We start from the raw sequence: 23,729 nt of genomic DNA, 5'->3' as shown, positions 1-23,729 counted from the left end.
AATCTTTAACTGCCAGCTGTGTTTCTGGGATTGTCCTTCACATCCGTTGTGTCTGAATAAGCCCAAACTAGTTCACTGATGGTCTCATATTAGCTCATTCACATTTTTCAAATCTTTATTAGCTCTTAATAACCTTTCACAGATGTCAAACAAGGAAACTGGACTGATTTCAATGGGATCTCAAAAAGGAAGCTTTTAAAAGGAAAAATGAGAAAAGCTCATGATCCAGAGAGATAAAAACTATCATTATATCTGATCTTGGTTCACAGGAAAAAAAAAGTGATGTCTAATTATTCCCATGTAACCCACCTCCTGGCCTAAAAAATTAGTGAAAAACTCCTTACATCCTCTTCAGCACCATCTCACACATATACTGCCCAACTTTAATTACCCTCAAGGAGTACATTTGATTCTCACCAATTTGGTCATGAAGACAAAACAGACCTCACAGATTGCATCTTTCTAACTGCAATGTCCCCCCTTGAATGCATAACTTGTATATAATGCAAGACACATATTTTTACGTAGTATTGTGGAACTGTTTCTAAAAATCCACTCTGAATTTCTTCTCAGTGGGTAATGCAGTATGGTTTATTTTCTCACCAGATAACTAGACAATAGACACATTAAGACGTAGCAAGGGCTTACGTCTCCTAGAACTGAGACTTTCAGTTCAAGTTCCATGAATCCAGGTTTTGAGCCTCTGGAATTACTGGTCAGTATTTGTTTGCACCAGCTCGCCAAGATGAATTTAGGGTGATACCCTAAATTCACCACGAATGGATGCCTGATATAATACATTTATGTCAATAGAAGTCAATCTATATCTGACTGGAGAGAAGGCACTGCCAACCTAAGTAAAAAATACAGCGCAATTTTACAATTTCTTTTCTTTAGTTAAAATGAAAAAGTTAATTATATCTCAGTTCAGTTCTAGAGAATTTAGCTGTAGCTTTATATTTCAATGGAGACTGATACATGTAATTCAGATGGCCTTTCATGATTCTGGGTCATGGCAAGATCAGAGTTTCTAGAGAAACAGATACAACCAACAACTGCACTGAAATTATTCTAACTACAGGTGTTCCTATATAGGACATCTTTAGCAATTACTGCTAAAATGGTGCACTCATCAGCTTCAAAACCACTTGTTATAAAACAAGCAATGATTCTTCCAAATATGAAGAACTTTAGTCTGTGCATTTCACTGGGAAGCTTTTGCCAATCCTTTGCTTTATTTTTCAAATTTACTACTATGTTTTATTGAGATTTACCCTTTTTTTCCCATGAGGACTACTTATTCTACTGCTAGCATTGTAAAAGGGGCTGAAAGTTTCCATCCACCTTATCATAATATATTTTTACATTATTTTAAGTCCCATGGATAAATATCTCAGACTTGTTACAAAGACATCTCATTTCCCCTAGGAAAACCTACTGTTTTTTAAAAATCTTAAAATGTGAAAAAAATATTAAAAATGTTCTTTGAAGAATGGCTTTCTAAAGTATTGTGTTTAATAATATTCCTTCTTTAACTAAAGCAATCATTTACACCATGGACAGTCTGAATTAAAATAATCCATCAATGCATCATAGCTTAGTTGCAGGCAGTGACACACAAAGAAGAATGCCATGGCAACTAACCAATGGAACCATATAAGTTTCATAGTGTCAACAGAAATAGGGAGTCTCAGCTAGGTGACTTTCTCAGAGAGAGAGGAAACTGGCAATGTTTATAGACAATCATTACTTTCAGAAATTATGTTTAGAAAGTGTTTTAAAAAGGACACAAGCCAGTTTTGATTAAGAGACAATTCTGGAGAAGGATGGTAATATTTGGTCCCAGAACTCAACCCTGAATCTCCACTGGAAGTAAATAAGTATTAATGCAAATATAAGAGATCTTTACCTGACAGTCTAGGCAATATAGACACAATTGTTCTCAATGAATCCGTTATTTTCTTTCTCCCCTGATACTCATGATATTTTCAGTATATGAATTGCTTCCTGGGGAAATCCTATATTACAGGACACTTTGGATTTCAGTCTTTTCATAGTTATCTTCTAAAAGATAAGGCTAGATTCCAGAAAAGGACATTAAAGCATGTGATTACTGACTTAAGAATTTATTTCAGGCTTTTTATAGGTTGGTTACCCAAGAAATATGTGACCAGCTAATGGTCTTTGAGAAAGACTGTAACCAGACTTAAATACTTAAACCATCTCTTTCAATGGCACCATTATTCTAGCACTCCAAGTTGCAATATTCCAGGTTTCAAACCACAGAAGCTAGCAAAAATTATTAAATTGAAAAAACCCCAACCACCGCAAAAAAATTCCACCATCAAGGACATTTTCTTTGCTGAATCTATATTCTAGATTGCAAAGCTATCTGGAAAAAGCAGTATAAGGAGAAAGGTATCAAAAAGTTGTGTGACATTTTCGGTAGATGCTGATACTGCTTCTTCATTAATTACAAAAAAAAAAATCAACCCAAAACCTTGTGATGACAACAGGCAGGTATTTTTCAACTCCAATCAGTCTAGAAGGGTTTAGCTATAGTATAATTAGCTATTAGTATAATTAGAAAATGTCCTATCTCAAATGGCTGAGTGGTTACGTAAGATCGTCACGTGACCAGAAGTCAAAATACAACATCATCAAAGACTATAAAGGGAAGAAAAAGAGTTAAACAGCAAATAACTCTCTCCTTAAAAGCAGAAATCACAGTAATATATGTTAGCACAAAATAAAACAAGAAAAATATCTTGAAATAAACAAATCTTAATGAATGATTTTGTTATACTAACAGGGAACTATTAATAAAAGAGATACTTAATTTGAAGGAGGAAATCTTTCTACTTATAATTAAAGCTGTTACAGTGTTCTACAAAAGCTTTTGCAATACCACAATATATTCAGTCATTTTCCCTCAGCAGGTCATGGAATTCAGTCGTGGATACTATTTCTTTAATTATTATCATAATCTTTTGTTTCTGGTTACATGTACCTATTAAGAGAATCATTTAAGCACCTTTTAACTCAATCATAAACTTAGGTGTAGAGGTAAACTTAAGCACAGCACACAATTCCAAACAAATTTATTATAGGTGATTGGCCAGATGGACAATATGTGCTCTTAGGAGTGCAAAGTTTTCAGTTCTGGTTCATTAACAGTGACATAAATCAGGAGTTTTCATGGAAGTCAGTGGATTAAACAGTTCTAAAGAGTCAGAGGATCCACAGGACTAGACTGCTTGCACTTTTGAGGACCACACAGTGGATGACATTTCCTGCTTCTTAACAAAGCATTAGAAGTCAGAGAAGTAAACTTCCACTTAGAGGGTGTCATAAATTTCAGAGGGAAAAGGTCTTATGACATTTGGCAGCTTATACTTTTCTAAAATAATAAAGCTTGTAAGACTCAAAGGTTATGTTGAGGGGTTCAATTTTTTTCTATTTGAGAACTTTTGCTTTTTCACCAAAAAAATATAGCACTTCTGGAGTTTAAGGCTAACATTGAAACGCATTCTCATACATTCAATCAGTTCTGTATCCTGAAAAGGTCTGCCTCAAAATATGTTCTGAATTTCCACCTTTTTACTCTCTTATACAATTGAAAAAGTGTTTTTTCTTTCAGAGTAAAATTTCAGTTATATACATATGAACAGCTTAAGTAAAGTCTATTAAAATGTCATTGCAGTCATTATGTATTTTTTCAATTTCAAAGAGGAATACATCTGGGCTTGTTGTTCAGCTGACTTTATTCTGATAATCTGTTCATTGCAAGATCTTGGTCTTCGTATTGTATTATAAAAACAACAGCTATTAGCAGAAAATCTGTGTTTTGAGTGTTCACTACCTTAATTTACTGTGCTAGGTGTTCTCATCTTTTTCTGCACTGCATTTTTAAATACCATTAACTAAATAATGTGGTTCCTGCAGCATAAAGTTCAGGGAGGAATTTGACTTCAGATGATTAGTTAAAAATTTATCACATGTGACCTAAAGGTTTAGCTTTGCAGCAATATTTCCAAGTATTTAGGGAAAAATCAGAACATCAGAGTGAAATAAGAGCATTGCCCCATGGGTTACTCATGATTCCACTTTAGGATCTTTTGTAGTGGGGAGGTTACGCAGATGGATCACAAACATACAATTTTGGTCGTAAAGGAAAGCTTGTATCTTTATATAACTGTCTTCAATGCTTGCCAAATTCCACATTATTTCCCGACTCTTTAAATTATTCCCATATAATGAATGTTAGTTTGAGCTCTTTTGATGTGCTACTATGTGGGGGACACTCACAAAATCCAGTTCTGAACAGTTAGGATTAATTTCTGTGCTTCTGCTGTAGTCACGAAAGTGAGGAAACTTACTCTAACAGGTAACTCACAACAAAAGCTATATTTCACAGCTGTGAAATGCCTTCTATTTCTAATTAGCCTTCTGCATGCCCCAGACATCACACAGTTAAATGAAGTGTTTCTGCTAGAAGATATACGATTTGCCTGTAGTAAGAAAAATCAGGATTGAGTTTAATGAAAGAGCACAACCAACAAAATAACAGCAGATACCATTTTTTAAACATCTTGATTCTTTCCAACAAGAGATTTTTCTGGAGAATTAACTCCATGGGTTTATTTACCCTCTTTTCCCTAATAAAGTGCTTATTTCTTATGTAATACATAAAATGTTTTATAAGAAAGATCATGGTGACAGACACCTTCAACATCTCTAAAACTGTATGTCACGAATTACAGCAGGACAATCAAATAACTAATATTCAAAGTATGACATATAGTAATGACAAACTGAAATACAAAGAAAGTCTATTGTATTAAAAAAGCAAACTAGTTTCTTTCTTTAATGTCTTTTTTTAGCTCAAGAGAAGTTTATAAAGACATAATTGTGTTTCAGTGGGTTAACACAATAAAAAGGGCATTGTGCCTTCTCTTTATCTTTCTGATTTTTTTTTTTTTTTATTTTGAAACATTTCCCTTTTAAAACAAACCCTACACTTTTCTTCTGCCAATCAATACTGGCACTGGCTATATGGAAAACACACTGCATAAAGTCACACCTTTAAGAGAAGTATTCCTGTTTTTTTAATAATAGCATTGTAGAAGTACATAATTGCTAAAATGCAATGAAATTCTCAAGGTAGAAGCATTAGGCCATATTAGTTTCAAATGACTAACATTTTTATGCACTAGTTTAATGAATTAAAAATTATTTACTACTTATTTTAAAGGACAACCACTTTTATTTAAAGAACTATAAGGTACATGCTGCGCTGTTAGCAATCCTTCCAGTACCATTCTCTTTTTAGAACAAAGACTTCTAAAGCCTTCTAAACTTAGAAGATCAGCTCCCAAGAATCCCAAGAATGCCATATGAATTCTACATTAGAAAGACCTGACCAGAAATTTTCAAAATAAAAATATTCCAGCAAAGCTGTGCGGAAGAGCTGATAAAAACAGCATCTGTCCATGTTCACAGCTTACTCCTCTCTCTCTGCGAGGAAATATCTATCTAGACTAATCAAGGGTAAATTCATCTCTGGCATTTTGACCACATAATGCTTACAGGGAATTTAGTGTAAGGATCTAAGTCAGGCAATAAATTAATGTTCCAATCATGTATACATCTACCCCTGAAGGAAATTACAGGCAATTAAAGAGGATGGTTTACATGTAGTTTCCAAGTTCTTTGACAGCTTCATCATGTAAAGGAGTCCAATGCTACATTTGTTAGTCCTAGAGCGTCCTTGATGCTCCTTGCTGTCAAGTGTTCATTCCTATTTCAAACTCTTTGGAAGATGGCCCTCCCACTAGCTCAAACAAGTGAAAAGTAGCATGACATAAATAAATCTTTATTATTATTGAATTGCTGAAGGAGAAATAATGGGGGAGAGGGGAGGCAGAAGCCCTTATCCCTGTTATGGGATTTTCTCACTCTCTCAGATTCCTCAGTGTGGCCTGAACAGATTTAGCCTTCCTAGAGTTTATAAAACTGAGACAGTATGGGAAGAGAACTTCTTTAATAAAGAGAATTTATTTCAGGGTTTCTGTAGACCAAGGCTGACTCAGGAACCCATACCAATTCTCCCAGGAGAATGAGCAGGTAAATATTAACAAAGTTGCTTCTCCACATAAGAAAAAAACCACCTGTAAGTTCCAGTCTTTTCAGATGTATCCTTTTTCTTTTGGCATTTAAATAATACTCTCATTTCCTCAGTGTGCTGCTGCTTTTTACATGCCTGCATAAGCAGAAAAAGCCTTATGCATCACAATCTTGCCATGAATGGAAAGAGCCCTCATACAGTCTCACAGGACTTCTTTCGACCTAAATTGGCCTTTCAAATATAACAGCACTGCTTCAGAAGACTTGGCTTATCCATTCAGTGACTGTGCTGGCTGGGATCTCTAACTCACTGGGAATAGAGAATCTGCTCCAGGTTGGGAGCCAACTGCTGGTGTAACACTGACAGATGCGGGACCCATATGCCCAAGTCTGGGTAGGAGGCCTGTATCACTGGCATCTGGATGGCAGCTTTCCTTTTCTGGCTCTACTTCTGGCTTTGCTGATAAACCTGATTGTCTGTCTGCTGTGGGTCAGCCTGCTGCTGCCCTGTAGTCAAGTTTTGTGGATTACTCAGTGGTTCCTCTCTGTTAAAGAGTGCTATCTGAGCATAGTATGCATCCCTTAATGCTTTCATAGGCCACTACACATCTAATTCCAGTATTTCTACCATTCCTGGTGATTTCTGCATCGACGATGAAATCTTGCAGGTGCAGCGAATCTGTACAATGTGTAAATGTTAATTTCCTGTCTAGTGGCTAGGAAGTTATGCTGATACCATCCATTACATTTTAATCCTAAATATTTTTTTTATTGCTAGATATACTGCCAGGAATTGCAAGTGTAAGATTTGAATGACCACAAAGACATTTTTATGAAGTGGAAAACACACATCATTAAAATGCTCTGTAAAAGTAAAAAAAATAAAACAACAAACAAAACCTATGTAAAAATTTTCCAAAATACTATTGACACCTACTTAGATATTTGCATGGGTCACCCTGGCAGGCACATTCTTGAAACTAAAAGAAATAAAATGCTCTTTAAGTTAAATGCTCTGCTCTGCTGTTGCTACTGTTCTTCCTTAGTTGCTCTGAAAAAGAGAGTTTTTATCCCTTGAGAATGAAAACTATTGACCTAAGTACTTGTGAACAAACATTGATCATACCCGCATATTAAGAAATATCAACCATTTCCTTAGGTAAGAAATAAGAAAGGCTAGTTTCTGTTTAAACTTGGAGTCTACCAAAACCAGAGCCTATCCATAAGGGAGGTCACTGAATCTCATTCTGAAACATGGCTTAATGGTATATGCACTCCTATATCCAGCAACAGCAACTACAATCACTTCATGCCAAGGCTCCTACATGTAGATAATTTATACCCTCATCAGGAATAATCTATCTGGGAGTTGGGGGATCTTTTGTAGAATGAAAGCCAAATGCTGCTAATTGGCCTTGGCAAGAACTGGAATTGTGGGGAGCAGTACAAACTCAGTAGCCTAAATGTGCAAGGACTAGACATGCAGCAACCCCCTTCCTCTCTTACAGCATTTGCTCAACCTTATGTGGCCTAATATGCAGCCTAAAATGCAAATATGCAGAATCCTAAGCAGACACAAATAAGAATCCCTACAATGCCCTCAATGCAATGCCAGTGACAAGAGCAGGCCTTTGTACAGGAAGGTGAATTATCTTCTGCTAGCCAGATGACATACAGGTTCAGTCTTTCACAGGCACAGCTTTAGGAGCCTACAACTAGGTGTTTAACTAAAATACTCTATTATTTGTTTGTGCCAGCTGCAAAGCATAACAATTAATAACGACAAGAAATTAAATGCAAAAACTGTTTTTCGTTTTGAGGATGTTAAGCTTGGGTTTAAAATAAACAAAACCAAGTCTTTTTTCTTGCTTTGATAGACTAATACAACAACTATACAACATTATATATCTCTGAAAATTTGAACTGTTTCCTACCTTCTTATATACATTCTGATAAATATTATTTATGTTTAGACTATCTAGTACTTTTTATTCAAAGGGAGAATCATATTAGCAAAATCATTAAATTTGCTTGACTACATAATTTTTAAAGGATGAAAAACACTGCCTTGATCATTACTGTTTCAGACATGCAAATGTAAAAATTATTTGAGAGAACAAAAAAAGAGACAGCAAGTTTAGCAGGACAGTCTTTCAATTATACTTTTCAAGTCCCAAAGTTTTTTTTCTCAGAATTAACAGATGGCTTACTCTTATTTCCAGAATTGCCTGCTGACCATATACTTTATATAATTAAGCCTTGAAATTCTAAATCACAATAGAAATACATTTTTGTGTAAAATTTTAGTTGCTTTGAATACTGACACACTGAGTCCAGGCTTTAAATTTAAATCTCACCTGTAGATGACCTTCTTCAAGACTGTATAGAAGAAATCTGAGATTCTCTACTACATTACATGTCTGTTACATATTAGGGCTCCACTCAAACTCTAACTTTTTTCATTAATTTTCAATAAAAATAACACTTTTTCATACTGTGGACTAAGAAGCATTTGCTGATAGTCTGAAGAAAGTTGACCAGTCCCATACTGTTAGTGTGTTCCTTCGAATCTTACCTCCTAATGTTCTTTTTGGAATAGCAAAAAGCTACGTGGCTCTATCAATTGGCTAGGAGACTGCTCCTACAGCAAAGGTGTCTGCTATAACAACTGTTCTCTACTGCAGGACTCTCTTGAATTGTGAGGAGGACTTCTGAACTCTAGACACCAACATACACCCATCACAGAATTTTCTTTCTCCTTAAAGTATGCATTAAAGGCAGATAATCCACCACCTCTGTGCTAAAAATCCCAAAAGAATGAAATAATAAAGATTAAAATCTTTATGTTGAGCAGAAGATACAACTGAAGGGAAGAATAGAATAACAAATACTAAGTGCAAAGCAAGCCAATGATACACACTTTAAATCACTAGCCATAATAAATACGTAGGAAACAATTTACAATGCATTAAATCAAACCTGAATTCTGTGAGACACTACCAAAGAGATATAGTTGCATAGTAATCTAAAATGGTACGTATCTAAATAAGAATCTCCTTAAAATGGAAGAAATCGAAAAGAAGAAAATTCATTGGCTGAGTGCTGTGCATAATTAATGGCGACAGTCCAGCCCCAGTTTGCAGCTTTTGTGACTTTATTACGTGTGTGCACGTGGGCCTAAATGTGATATCAGGTAATTACACATCACTACTTCACTTGTGGAAATATTATCTTTTTTTCCATAGTTCCTTTTTTAATTTCTGTACAGGTAGAAATTCTAATGCAATGACATTTTAGCAGCAACTAATAGAAACAACCATTTAATCAACTTTTGAGATAATATACTTCAGAACAGAGAGCATGCTCTGCAAGCCCGACTCATTTATTTCAACAATATTTGTATTCCTTTAAATGTTATGTACTTAAAAGTCTGTAAAAGTTGTTGCACTTTCCAAGTAAATCCAGGAAAAACAGAATTACGTCTTCAGTTTTTATAGCATTTGGGAATTTTGAACACAAAGCTTCCATGTCAATATTTAATTTTTTATTTATTTAGGCCTTACATTTGGAAACAAACAAATAAACAAAAAGGGACTAGCAAATACCTGATATGATGAAATAACTCAGAGTTAAAAGCAGCCTTAAACAATGGCATTCACCTGAATCTCATCTGTCCATGCTCCATTTAAGGGGTTTTTGTATGCAGACTAAAACCCTACCCTTTGCCAGCTCCCAGGTAAAAAGAGGGCACATAGTGCTGTCCTTCACATCCATTGCAGAGGAGTACAAATTGTGTTTAAAGCCTATTTCTAGTGTATTTTTAATAAGACCTGAAATGAGAAATATTTGAAATCTTTGAAACTGTCATCAATGTTTTCGAAAAAGTGAAGAAAAATGTCAGTTAACTTGCTCAGCATGCCCACAAAATATACTTTTCCCCATTTTTATTTATTTATATAAATTCAACACACTTTTCCTTTCTTGATGAATGCTGTGATTGAAAAAAAACAAAAAAGTTTTCTGAAATGAGGACACTTACTGCCCTCACCTATCCCTTTACAAACACCATAGAAGGTATAACTCCTTCTGGTGAACACATACATTAGTTTATGCTGTCTATACTTTTCAAGCCACCTTACTCCAGAGAAATATAGGGCAAAACCCCAAATCATAGCTGAATGCAGACTCCATTCGAGTTCTGTTGATGTACCTGAAGAAAAAAAATCCTCCTTCAGCTTCTACAGACTGCAGAAACTCCCTCATTTCTTTTAATGACCTGTTCCCTCTGTTTGATTCAATACAGCCCACTGGCTATGGAAATGACAACACTCAGCAGGTGACAACAAAATGGTCAACAAACAGTGCTGAGATATGTCATTTTCTTCAAATACTTTCTCAGGAATTAAATGGAACAGCACTGTATGTGTACATGTCCTGCTCAGATCAAATATTTTTTTATTAAATGAAACTGCACGCTTCTATATATATAGTTTCCATATAAAATGCAGGTTTAAGTGTACTGCTCCAAGCTCCAATTGCAAAATAATTTGCTGTTTCCCACACCTCCCCCAGTCTCCTTTTAGCATATAACCCCTTGGGCAGCAAGAGCTCGGATGCTGTACCTTTGCCATAACTCCAGATTGAAAGCCCTGCCCTTATGGAGTCAATCTGATGCATTTGCTATGACTGGGACAAATTGGAGTATGCAAATTAGCACCTTTTGAGTCTCATGAACCCAGGAAATTCTCTTGCTACGTGTTCCAGCTAATGGACCTGAGATGTCCTTTGTAACAGTGCTGTCTGTGCAACTCCTTTAACCTTTTCAGATTCTGATCTAGCCTTTGTTCCTAGCCCTTTTTAGAATCGTGCAATGTATCAAGTTAACCTCTGTTATAATTTAAACCGGTGTAACACCAAAGCCATATCACAGCATGCAGTGGCATTTACACATGTTTAAAGTGCAAAAGAGCATCCAACAGAGAATAGCAGCTCACAACATTAAAATTTTTAAGAGAGTTTTTCTGCCTACTTTCAGCTTCAAAAACTTATCTTTACTCTGAGTCACTTAAACTAGTACAAAATGCACTATTAGATTTCTAAAGTTCTAAATAAATTAACATCAAGTGTAAGAGCTTGTCCTTTTATGACAAGAGTATGATCTTCTGAGAAGACGGTCAATCTACAAAGTACTTGAGGAGCGACTGCTGACCAAGCATGAACAGATTCCTATGTAGATTATTTAGAAATCTACAGAAAGAAGCAGAAAGATGCAATAGCATTTATCCTCAAATCATAAAGTGAAAGCTGCTACTGGAGATGCCTTGTCCCTGGAAAGGCACACTGCAAAGCAAGATAGTAATCTTTTCTTATCAGAGTCCTATGACTCTTTTCACAACATTTCAGCATTTACACTGACTTCCTGCCTTTAAATTGTGTTTGGGTGTGGTGTTTGAAGAGTTAATAAAAGGACATTTCATGTCACTCCAAATTACTGCTTCCAAGTAGATTGTGTGCCTATCTTTCCTCAACACAGCATTTAGTACGCTGACACTCTCCTCTCTTGCTGATTTTTTTTTTTTTTAGATTTTGTTCCTAATTTAATATTTGGTTCTGTCCACTTAGAATTGTATCTTTAATAGAAAGTTGTACTTTCATCAGTATATATGCATCTCTTACATCATAAATCCATCATTGTGTAGTTTATAGTAAGGCACTACAGCATCCCGTTTATTACTGTTATCTCACTGTTTCAGAATTACTAAATTAAACTGTATAATCAACTATTCTAGAGAAAATATGGTTGCACACTAAATGCTTTTGATTTTGGATAGATATGTAGATTAAATAAATGTGGTTTTTTCTACTCTGTGCTCAATTTCTGGACTACATTTTGTTGAGAGCATTTGGTGTTCCGTTTGGTTTTGTACCCAAACTCTCTGGATGCCACTTAACGTCAGGAAGAAAACTCATAAATATAGGCTGTACTTGACAATTAGGAGGTTCAGATTAAAAATTTAAGTACACAAAGTAGACTCAACAAATGCCCTACAGAAATCATTCCCTCATAGAACTTTTATATGATCTCCAAACCCTCAGTTCTGACTTACTGTGTACTTGTTCTGTCTCACTGCATGTATGCACCGCTCTTCATGAATAGAAAGTTTAGGATCGCTTTGCTGAGTGGTTTGATCTGCAACAACTATTTCCTCTTAATTCATCTTTTAATTTCCACTTTATTTTTGGCTACTGATGCATAACTTAACCTCTACTTCATCCCAAAAATTTTTACTTTCAGACAGCATAGATCTATGCTCTCCAACATACCCTAAGGTTTGTCAGCCTTTCCACATTTTCCTCTTTTCGTCTGCCTTTGACACATGCTAACAGATGTCAGTTAGTAGTCTACCCCTTTAACCCAAAGCAGACAAGAAGCTAAAGTCTTCCTCATTCTCAGAAAGTGTACCACTGGCATCATCATTAGCAATTGCCCTTCACAAATTTCCAAGTCAGTAGAAGTCTTTTCTCCTGACACCTTTTACAGCCTGGAAAAATCCTCCATCAGTACTACCATCTGCTGCTTCCTCACCTTTAGTCTTGTGTCACCATTTCTGTGTTGACTAGTGTTATATAGAGATAACCTCATTATGTAATACTCAGAATGACTGAAAATAGTAAATGAGAAGATAAATCTTCTCCCTAATATTTTACAGCCCTCCAACACTTTCCTCTCTCTTTTCCCACTTTTAAAATTTTCTTGTCAGATGGGACTCCCTCTAATAATTCAAATATTAGAAGAAATGAGATTTCCATTCAGCTATAGCCTATCCAGTCGGCTTCTTTTTTTTCTATTGCCTCTATCTAATTAAAACACAACAAAGTTTTACACAACATTTGTGGGGGATGAAAAATTTTAGAACTATGTATCTGGTTCACTTATGATTATTCATACTGCTTGGCTGATTTTAATACCTAACGAACAATGGGCTTACAAGGCAAAATATTGGTACTTTTTTCACTTCAGGAGAAAGTTCTGTTTTTGCATTACCCTGATAATTGTGTGCAACTCTTGTACCATCCACAGTTGTTCCCTACTGCAAAAATGAAAATAACTTGCTCTGTTTACTGTTCTCTAATTTGCCTTAACAAAACATTTTCATGGATTTTGCCCAGTCCAAACTGGTTGCATGCTTAACACACATATTTGTAATGTACAGAGAACTTTACCCACATATTCTCCAGGAAGGTGATTTTTAAAAAAATTAATAGTGCCATTGTCTCATTATATTCTAAACTAGTTATTATGGGTTAATAGCAACATCTTCCAAGCTTAATTGAATACTGTAGTGAAACTGTATAGTGAATTCTTTCTACTTTCTGTCTAGAAAGCTTGATAAAATACCATTGTTCTAAAAAGTCTCTCTATAATTCTACAAAAATAGTGACAGAAATGAAGGACAAGACCCATTTGGACAGCAGAGAAATGGTATGAAAGTTCCCTTCAAATTTGGTATTTCTTTCTACACCTTCTGTATTTGACAACATTGAATTACAAACTGGATGATAAAACTACATTAACTTGAGGAGTATGTGAAAAAATTTTCCTGATAACAATTTCCAATTTTTCTGATGTAAGATGGGAAAAAGCCTTTTGTTTTGTAACTACTGAGATATTAATCTTTGTTAGCATTCAGTTGATCATTCATGTGACCATGAATAATTCTGAGAGTATCACAAATATGATTCAATCTGTTATTTGCAGCTATTACACAGCTTGAAGAGTAGGACAGGATCAGCCTCCTGAACACAATTTTAGTACAGTTTTACTTTAGTTTAGGAGTGCAAGTGGATGGGGTACTAGCTGCCTGCAAACAGAAGATTGTTAGAGTGCTCACTTGGAGTGAAGAAACATTAATTTTCTTCTTTCATGAGAAACTTAAGCTTATCTGACATGCTCCAGAAAACAACCCAGTGACCTAGATATAGTCTCAGCTACTCTATATGGTACTGGCATCACCTGGAATGATTCACTAGAAACCACAAATGTTGCACAGATCTGCACATTTACCTCACAATTAATAAGGGCCCCTCTCTGAAGCACAGTAGTATACTAAATTGACAAATAGGTTATATTTGTACAGTTTCAAGTCAGTCTTAATATTACAGTGTTGGATACATTAATAAAAATAATTAGAAAAAGAATATCAAACAATTAGGATGAGAGGCATTAGTCAATTGTTCACAATACTAGCAATCCATCAGGCTTCTTACATCTATAGGATATGGGTGGTTTGCTTATTTGTTGACTTTAAATAAAGAAAAGCTAAAATAACATCAATAGGTTTAATAGCCCGTGGCTTCTCTATAGGATGAAGGTAAAGAGACAATTAAATCTTCCATGAAGTTCCATCCACAAGCAGAGGCTTCCAGTGGAGTGAAAAGCATGTGAAGTATGTTTACAAAATACAAGACTGCCTTTCATGTGTGGAAAGTCTGGGACTGCTGCAAAAAGCCAAATTGCAGCATTTGAGCCATTTGTAGCTTCCAAGTACTTCAAATTCTGCTCCCATTCTAGGATGACATTCCATGATCAAGGCTGTGGTGATATGGAGGTTTCTAGGAAGTAAAACAAGGGCTTACAGGCCTTGTGCATATTTCAGATGACTTTGTTGGGTCACCTTGGACACAACTGGACATCCACTACAGATATCCTCTGTACATTGTTAACCACTTCATTCAAGCTAAGTGGTTTGTAGTTTGTGACTTTTGACTCAATGAAGATTGAGTCAGATTGTTTTCACTGAGGTTGTCTTTCCTTGGATCTTAATAGGAACCTGATTTTTTTCTCTCATTGAATCTGATACTGCAATTACAAAGATCTTTGTTGACCACAAAATACTTTCTTAATGGAAGAGAAAGGTACAACACAAAGTAAAAGGGAGATGCGAGTCTCATAAAATTTCCAAGATAACATTCAACAAGGCTTATGAAAAGCTTCTGGGAAGGTAGGTGGGCACCTTTACGGAACAGATGGAGAATTCAGTAGTTGTCATCCACTTGTAAATCACGGGTGCACAACAGATCTTGCTATGGAAATAAATGAGATTGGTAGTTGGCTTTTTTTCTCTGTCTAGTTCAGTAGGTCAATGCTATGAAATTTATCAAAAGTATCTAATGCGCAAGAACTTCAGGGACATGGCAGAAGTTAACTATGATCTTCCAATTAGTTTGATTTTGGGTTTGATTTGGTTTGTTTGTTTCTTTGTTTTCGTTTGTGTGGTTTGAAACTCATGGTACAAATCTACATCACAACGGTTATTCATGCCAGTGCTCGCAATTGAACAAGCCTACAAAAAGAAAAAGAAGATACACTTTTTGTTGCACTGACACTTCAGTATCTGTCCAGTTTAAGGATTTCTTCACACAAAATGAGGTAGGGCAGCATAGACAATCTAAGACAACTAGTGTCTGTGTTACTGTGTATGAAATGTGTACGTAATTCTATATGAAGGTGTTAGAGTTTCTTAACACTTGAATAGGCACTGCTGAAGCAAAGAATGCAATTATGAGAGTTATCACTCTTGTATGCAGACATACAAAATGTGTACTGCTCACTACAGTTCAGATACACACTCCTATTATTATTACTACTTATACCATCTTTCTTGATTTTAAAACTATTCCATTGTGATTGATTCCAAATATTTAGTCTTTAAAAAGGCACTGGTATTTTTAAAGGAAGAAACATACATTTTTAAAATATTAAATTTTATTTGAAAATACTGTACCTTATACTTTTAATTGTTTTACAGTTCAAATTGTAAGGTGTGTTCTTTTTTGTTCAAGAATTTTAAAAGCAACTAATTTAAATATGCAAAATTATCTTGAGTTGTTCATACGTGAACTTAAAAGCCATGCAACACAGGAAAATTAAGTAATTATGCCTCCAAGTTATTTACTGCAATTAAGCTCATTTATCATATGCAAATTAGTGCAAACTGGTCTCATTAGTTACTAAATTACTCAATATGAGCTGAACAATGTAGCACTCCAGTTTGTAATGAAAAATCCCTGTAGAGGCAAGCAGTATCAATTAAGCTAATTTGCATATGCAAATATATTCACTAACTTTCCCTTTTCTCTATATTTAGTTCTACATTTCCTGATCATTCCTGATTATAAGAAGAATATGGGGTTACTGACCCTTTTCCACACCTTCTCAATAGCAATAAAGTTACAGAGAAAAATTCAGAGATCCTGAAAATCTGATTAAAATCTTGCTAATTTTTACAACCAATTTCAGCCAAATTTTTAATAGTAGGTACCAGAAATAATTTTTTTACTGGATTTAGTTGATAGACAGATACATATGAAGAAATATAAAACAGAAGAGGTCTATTCTCATTATAACACCACTTTTCAGAAGAAAAGGAATGTACAAGATAAGAAAAACAATGCCCATAATTTGGCAAATCAAAAATATTGTCAAAAATTAATTAACATATTGCCATTATCTATTTTTCTCCTCCATTACATCCTATTCTACTATTCATAATTCAGGTGCTTTTACTTGGAAAACATTTAAAAGACACTACACTGACATGAAGATTCTGATGTAATAGTGTTTGAGCAATCTTTTGTGGTGTCTTCTTTTCCACAAGCACAGAGTGGATAGTGCCTTTGGCTTCAAACCTACCACTGAGAATCTCTTCAGCATGATATACAGCAATCAGCTGTGGCTTGGAGATTTTTTGACATAGAATCATACAATTTTAGACTGGTTTGGATTAAGAGGGTCCTTAAAGATCATCTAGTTCCAACCCCCCTGTCTTGGGCAGAGAACCTTCCACTGGACCAGATTGCTCAAAGCCCCATCCAACCTGGCCTTAAACACTGCCAGGGATGGGGCAGCCACGGATTCTCTGGGCAACCTGTGCCAGTGCCTCACCACTCTCATAATGAGGTTGTGCATGACTGTTGGATTTCATATGTCAGCAAAAAAAAAAGCCTCTTTGTATATCTAGATTTGTACAAAAGACAAATGCAAAGATGCATCCAGCCTTATGTAAATGAAGCCCTTTAAAAGTATTAAATTTGATTTTACCAGGGTTTTTACTCACTTTTTCACCTCTGAATTTATGTAAAGGTAATAGTGCTCTGATTTTTTTTGGCACTGATGAAGTCTGCAATTAATGGAACAGAATTAACTGTATGATCCCTAGGCACAAATGTTATCCCAGATCAAAATCAGTAACTTTTTAACTTTTATTTTTCTCATGATGGGTAGAGTTTTACTTTTTCTATTTTCTGTACTTAACTGCATCTGGGAAAAAACCTTTAGTACCTGTATCAATCATAAATTTAGCAGTATTTAAACATTTGATTCCTTAATACTAAAAAAAATTGTTATGGATTAAGGCATTCTTCATTCAATGATGACTAAGGATTATATGTAAATATATGGATTTAATATATATGGACATGACTAATGTATATAATGTATAGATAGACATGACTGACACTACCTGCTTGTAGACTCAAGATGTAAAAATATCCCAAGATGTACCTCCATTTCTGTTTTTGTAACATCACTATAAATAAACTATACCCACTTTTAAAAAATCTACTGTATTATGCTTATTGGCCTGTCAATAAATTTTGAAGTATCAAAATATTAAAAGGATTAGAAAGGCTCCTTAATTTCTGAGCTTAAATTGAGTCTTCAAAATATTAATAGTAAAAAGGATTACACAAACTATTAATTCAAATTCTTCAGATAGCAGACTTTGAAATCAAAACTCCCAAGGTATAATCAAGGTTGTTTACTTCACTTGCAAACAATACTTATCATGATACTCATTTGAAAATATTTTCTATGAGTAGCAGACTAGGTGAGAACGTTAGAACTGCATTGCACCACAGAATCTGTCCAATCGTTGTTTTAAAAATCATTTTGTCTTCTGGTGATTATATTTCTACCTATTAGACCACGGAGCAGTACTTTGAAGTTCATTCTGATCTGTTTAGAAATGGTGCAATTGAATGCATGACCCAGGTTTTCCTCCCCAGGGTTGATTGCTCTTCTAAAACAACACAAAATCTTAACATGTCATGATAAACCTGTCACCACTATTAATTCATTTTGTCCTTTATTCATTGTCAACAGTCTATCTCACAAATATCAGAGTAGAACTTTCTATTATCAGTTGAGAGATTCACCCTCTTGGAAAAAACCACACCTCAACAGATACTCAATACAATGCTGATGGTAACTTTGATTTAAAATCCTCATTTTTGAGTACAAGTGCAATACAGGGTTTTTCTTAGTAGTAGTATGATAAAGTTCTATCCTGAAAACACCTTAATTTATCTCAAATAGATTAAAAAAAAAAGTAGAATCTAGTTTAAACAAGTATGAAAGTCGTTAATTGTTTTGATACACAATAAGTGAAAAACTCAAAGATGGGGTAGTTGTCAAAGTGGCCATCCTAGGTTTTTTAATTTTCATCCATAAGAGTCATACCTAATTCCTAAAGAGTGTAAATTAATCAGTCTCAATGAGGTTTTATTTATATATTAGTTATAAAAAAATATTGTAAAAAACATACCTTTAGGTTATATGATATGTTTACACACTCAACATACTGACAAACTACATAAACAATATCACAAAACTGCTAGTTCTTCATTTTTTTCTACATGTATCAGACAGCATAGCAGTCTTTCTGCCTAATATGCAAACACAATACTGTAGATACTGGTGCAGATCTCTGACACGATAACTACAACAAAAGTATTTGCTTACAGAATCAAAAACTTGACCCAGACCTCTGCCAAGAGTGCACAACTAAGCAAATCACTTCATTCATGATTCTTGTTCCAAAGAGAAATTAATTCTACTAGTTAATTTCATGTTTTCCTAAAATTATCTTTGTTGCTATTCTGCATTTAGTTACTTTATAAAGACATGAAAATTCTGACATTATCTATAGTGCTTTTGAATACCACAGCTGAGTTAGTACAGAGAGATAGCTCTCAGTCATTTAAAATTAAGTGGAATATTTCTCATGATAATATCCTAATTTACCTCTCTCATACCTCTCAAAAGATAATACACCAGACAAGATATTTGCATTGAGAAGCTGTGTACATTGCTAAGTAAGAGCAGTTATTCAGTGCCACACTTAGGAAAAACTATGTGGGTTTTATTTCCATAGGGCTGGGTTTGCCTTGCTGCAAAGCACATCACATTTCCTTCTTAACTGCTTGGACTCCACTTTTGATTACTTCAACCTAGGAAGGGTTGTGGTAACCCTGGCAAAATAAATCATGCACAAGAATGTTTCCGTCAGGTCATTGGTTTTCAGTTGAGTCTTCCTGGAATATGATGACTTTTGCCATGTAACAAAATTGTTTGACAAATACCAGATTAGTTTTTAGCCCACAGCTAAGAAGATCTAAGAGGCATGCTTCTGTTAATTTTTTAACCTCTGCAGACTGCTCCAAATTTGTGACATATAATTGTGACAACTGGGATATCATGGAGAAAAGCAGTGCTCATAAACCAAAGTGGGGAAAAAAACCCAACCCTAAATTGATATGTGACGTAAGACAAATCACCAACACAAAACAGTAGCTTGTACACACATTCACACGAATACATAAGGGCATTCTGCAAGTAAACACCTACTGAATGATTCTAAACAACAAAATATTGTGATTCAGCTAAAATAACACTTGCCCTCCTTCTCATTAACAATCTCCCAATTACAGACTTTTGAAATAGAAGAAATCCTAGCATAAAAAGAAATCTCATTAATGTAAGTGCTGACAAGAATACTATTCAAATTATTGGCAGAAATATGACTAGGTAGTTATCTTGATTTTTCTTGGAAAAGCCATTTTTTTTTACCTGTAAAATATGACTTCCCAAATGTGATTCAAAAACTTCAATGGCAAGGGCACTGGGACTTCTCCTGCGCTGGGCACCTATAACTGAATAAAAAACAGTTATGTTGCAAGGTCTGCACATTCATTTCTCATGCATCCTAATCACTGACATTAACTATTTCAATGTTTTGCATCTTAAAAGATTGGTGTTAAGTTTTGCCTTGTACATAGCATATAAAATTGGTATATAATTTCAGACTCAAATTTGAAGGATAAAAAAAAATAGATTTTTAAAAAACAATCTATTTAAATGTCCAATGAATCTGGAAATGAATTGTTTTTCAGATATATCCCAAGTCATTGTAGGTTTATGGTGATGAAAGCATGCAGAATTTAGTGAAAAATACTATTGAAAAAGAGGCTACACATAATGTAAATGTTTTGAAATGTGGGGATAAGAACTAAATATTACTCATTAATTAGGATGGTTATTCTACTAGTTTATCTGAACATATTATTTGAAACTGAAGTGAAATAAACCCAACATTAAAAACCCAACTTTTGTAAATACATCTATATTAAAGTTCTCCTCAGTGTAGAGAAGTATTTTAGTATCCCAGATATCCATGTTAGTTGCTAGAATAAGTACATGAAACTTCAGCTTCTACATTTAAATTACATAGTTTAAAAGTGCAAAGTAAGTAGTAGTAGTTATGCTTCAAAGCATACAAAAAAAGGCTGAGAAATCACGAACCTAACATTCTGTTTATATGCCAGGAACAAAAAGCCAGCAATTAAGTCTGCATACAACCAAATGTAGCCATCTACTGCAAGCTGAGGTTCCTTCTTAGGCCTAGGCTATCTTTCCCACATGATCAGAGAAAGCTAGAGCACAGAAAAGACAGCACAGGGCTGCAGGAAGCTTCCTTTCCTGTCTTAGTGACAAAACCAGGCATATCCATAGCAGAGAGAAGAGGCAAAGCTCATTCTGCACCCTTCTAAAGTGTGTACAAAAGCATTTACATCCCAAGACCCTGATGAGAGACTAATGCCTCTGAAACCATCACAGCACTAGTCCATCTTTACGTATTGCTGTCTTTACAGTGTATGATAAGAAAAATGAAATATCAAGGACCCACTAAAAAAAGCAGAATGAATGACTGCCATCACTGAACAGGCCAATTTAACACCAATGGAAACAAAATACAGAGCAACAATTTCTCAGTCTTCTATGATACTGGCTGCCAAACATGATATCAGTAGGAAAAGATAAATGCCAAGTAACGATAGTCATATTGACCTGAAAATGTAATATCATTTCTTATTGATGTTTCATGTAATTTCCTTGCAGGAAATTCTAAGCTATTTATACTGGGAAAACAGGTGGCTTCATAGCTAATAGATTCAGGCAATAGCTCATAATTACAAATGGAGACTGCTGTAGAGCTGGTATTTTCTAAGTCCTCCTCTTTTCTCATATTCAAGGACATAGATACTAATACCTTAAAAGAAAATCTTCAGGACTATATTTCTCAGAAAACCTTTAGCTTTAGTTGTGGGACTAAACAAAATACATAGCACTGTAAAGATTTTTAGTATTCTGATCATGATTGCTGTTAGTTAGCATGATGTTTTGTATGGTTATTTCATATATATTCTATCGGAAACAAAAAAAGCAATTTCAGGTTTGGCTTGCTAGACATTGCTTCATAGTAGTCTCCATAAGAGCATTGTAAAGACCAAAAAATCCCCCAGCCTGTAAACCTGCAAAACCTCCCTGAAATCCTTTGGGCCCTTTCATTCTTCCATCTAGACTGTGTTATATTTTCCACACATTGTCTGAACATACCACCATTTGGAATTTTCCTTTCAATTAATTTTCTGTTTCCTGCCCATATCCTTACATTACCATCTTCTACCATTTTAAAGTGCATCCATTACATATTGAATCCAATTCTATGATATCAATTGCAGGGCTTTTAGCATTTAAGTATCATAATTTGAATGAAGTGCCTGAAGTCAGTGCAACACTCTTTAAAACGGTATCTTGAACCTTAAATGACACTTACAGGTAAGTCATCAGTCCCTTGCAATTGGGACCCTCAGTTCTATACCTCAAATGAAATCACTTTAAGGTCAGTGAGATTTAACTAGAAAACAAGAGAGGGTCAGATCTTAGCTTTAAAATGTGTCACTTAAATCCTGTATCGATGACTGCATACTTGTGGCTAGCATACATGTAGACAAATATCTTGTAGTACTTTCATGCCATTCAGTTCACTGACTTTTTGGTAGCACTAGAACTCTTGGATTTATGTGTCTTGCTCTCAGTCAGGTGATGTGGAGTTCTAATGACAGTTCGTAATTTTACAACCACAATAATATGTTACACAGAGAACTGTTATGTTTCTGGTAGCCATGCTGCAACTCTTTTTTGATAAGTGAATAGATGTTAAATATGCACTTTATTTCATGCATTTCCATAACTATCGTTCTTCATATTTTGAGGAATGAGACAAGACTATTCAGACAAATACAGAACAAGGGAAACTTAAATTACCTGATCATCTGGATTCATTGTCTCATTATTTTATTTACTTGAGCTTTCAAGTTTTCTTGATGCCTATTTGCAGGAGAAGAAATATGCTATTTTGGATATATAAATGCATACCATATTGATACCTTTCAGAAACATGGCAATCTCACAGTCCAGTCACAGCACAAAACCTCTTATTTGTACTGAATGAATTGTTGGCATGCCAATAGACGAAAGGAAGACATAGACTGAAACAGCTGGATTAAAAAGCAGACCCAATGTTATTTTATTCTAAAATTTCCAAACATAAACTATAAATACTGAACTGGCTTCCATCACACAAGCCACAGCCAGTCATCTAAATCTCTCACCCTGGGGATGGAACCATCAGCAACCACAGCTCAGCCGCTCACAGAAAACTTGAAAAGCAAGAGATTTAAGATTTATTTCAGGACATCTATAAATCAAAGTAGCTCAACAACCTTCACAGACCTAAAGGTGTGGATGCACATCTTTTTTAGAAGTGTGGATTCCCTTTCAAATGCAGACTCTTCACAGAAACAAAATACTGAATGCATGAAATAAATTTCTTCTTTTGAGTTACAGGAAGCAGGGGAAATTAGGATGTGGAGAAGGCTGAAGGATGTGTTCCAAACTGCTGGAGTCACAATGGAAACAAGTTCCAAACCCAGGTTAAATTATTCCAAGCTTCTCCTATTTTAGTGTTACAAACAAACATCTCTTAATAGATTTTTTCACATGGGGTCATATTTTGTATTGCCTACATTTAGTTGACAACATTTAACACTTCAATGTACAATTGTGGTGGTTAATCAAAAAGTTGGCTGAAACAATATTTGTACTAAATATTGACTGTTAATAGTGACAAGAAGATAGAAAGATTGCTTTCACATATGCACTTTGTAGTGCTGGAGCAGAAAAATTTGTCTTCTAAAATATTTTACTTTCCATGGCATTGGACTAGGACTTTTACTATCCAAACTGACATGTCTATTCCTGGCATAAGATTATTCCATAACAAAAAATTCTAACTTTTCCATAATTCCTCTTTAAATTTCCTCCCTCAATGACTAATCTGGCTGTGTGTGAGGTGAAGGAAGAACCACCTCCCTTTCAGTCTGTCTTGGGGGCAGTCTAAGCATGCTTAATGCAACCTCAA

The 23,729-nt window shown here is 34.9% G+C and overlaps 1 protein-coding gene across 8 annotated transcripts in view; it reads right to left on the bottom strand.

Moving 5' to 3' along the window:
* The window catches only part of NPAS3 (neuronal PAS domain protein 3), a 599,417-nt gene that overhangs the window by 278,304 nt on the left and 297,384 nt on the right, over positions 1 to 23,729 (bottom strand). For all 8 annotated transcript variants that reach the window (XM_069017784.1, XM_069017790.1, XM_069017786.1 and 5 more), the window contains one exon: positions 20,036 to 20,118. In XM_069017784.1, coding sequence (XP_068873885.1) covers positions 20,036 to 20,118 — 83 coding nt within the window. The remainder of the gene's footprint in view (positions 1 to 20,035; positions 20,119 to 23,729) is intronic.

This window comes from Aphelocoma coerulescens, chromosome 5 (assembly GCF_041296385.1).
Source record: "Aphelocoma coerulescens isolate FSJ_1873_10779 chromosome 5, UR_Acoe_1.0, whole genome shotgun sequence".
NCBI lineage: Eukaryota > Metazoa > Chordata > Aves > Passeriformes > Corvidae > Aphelocoma > Aphelocoma coerulescens.
The sequence above is the reverse complement of the archived record's forward strand: the minus strand, read 5'-3'. Positions and strand labels throughout refer to the sequence as shown.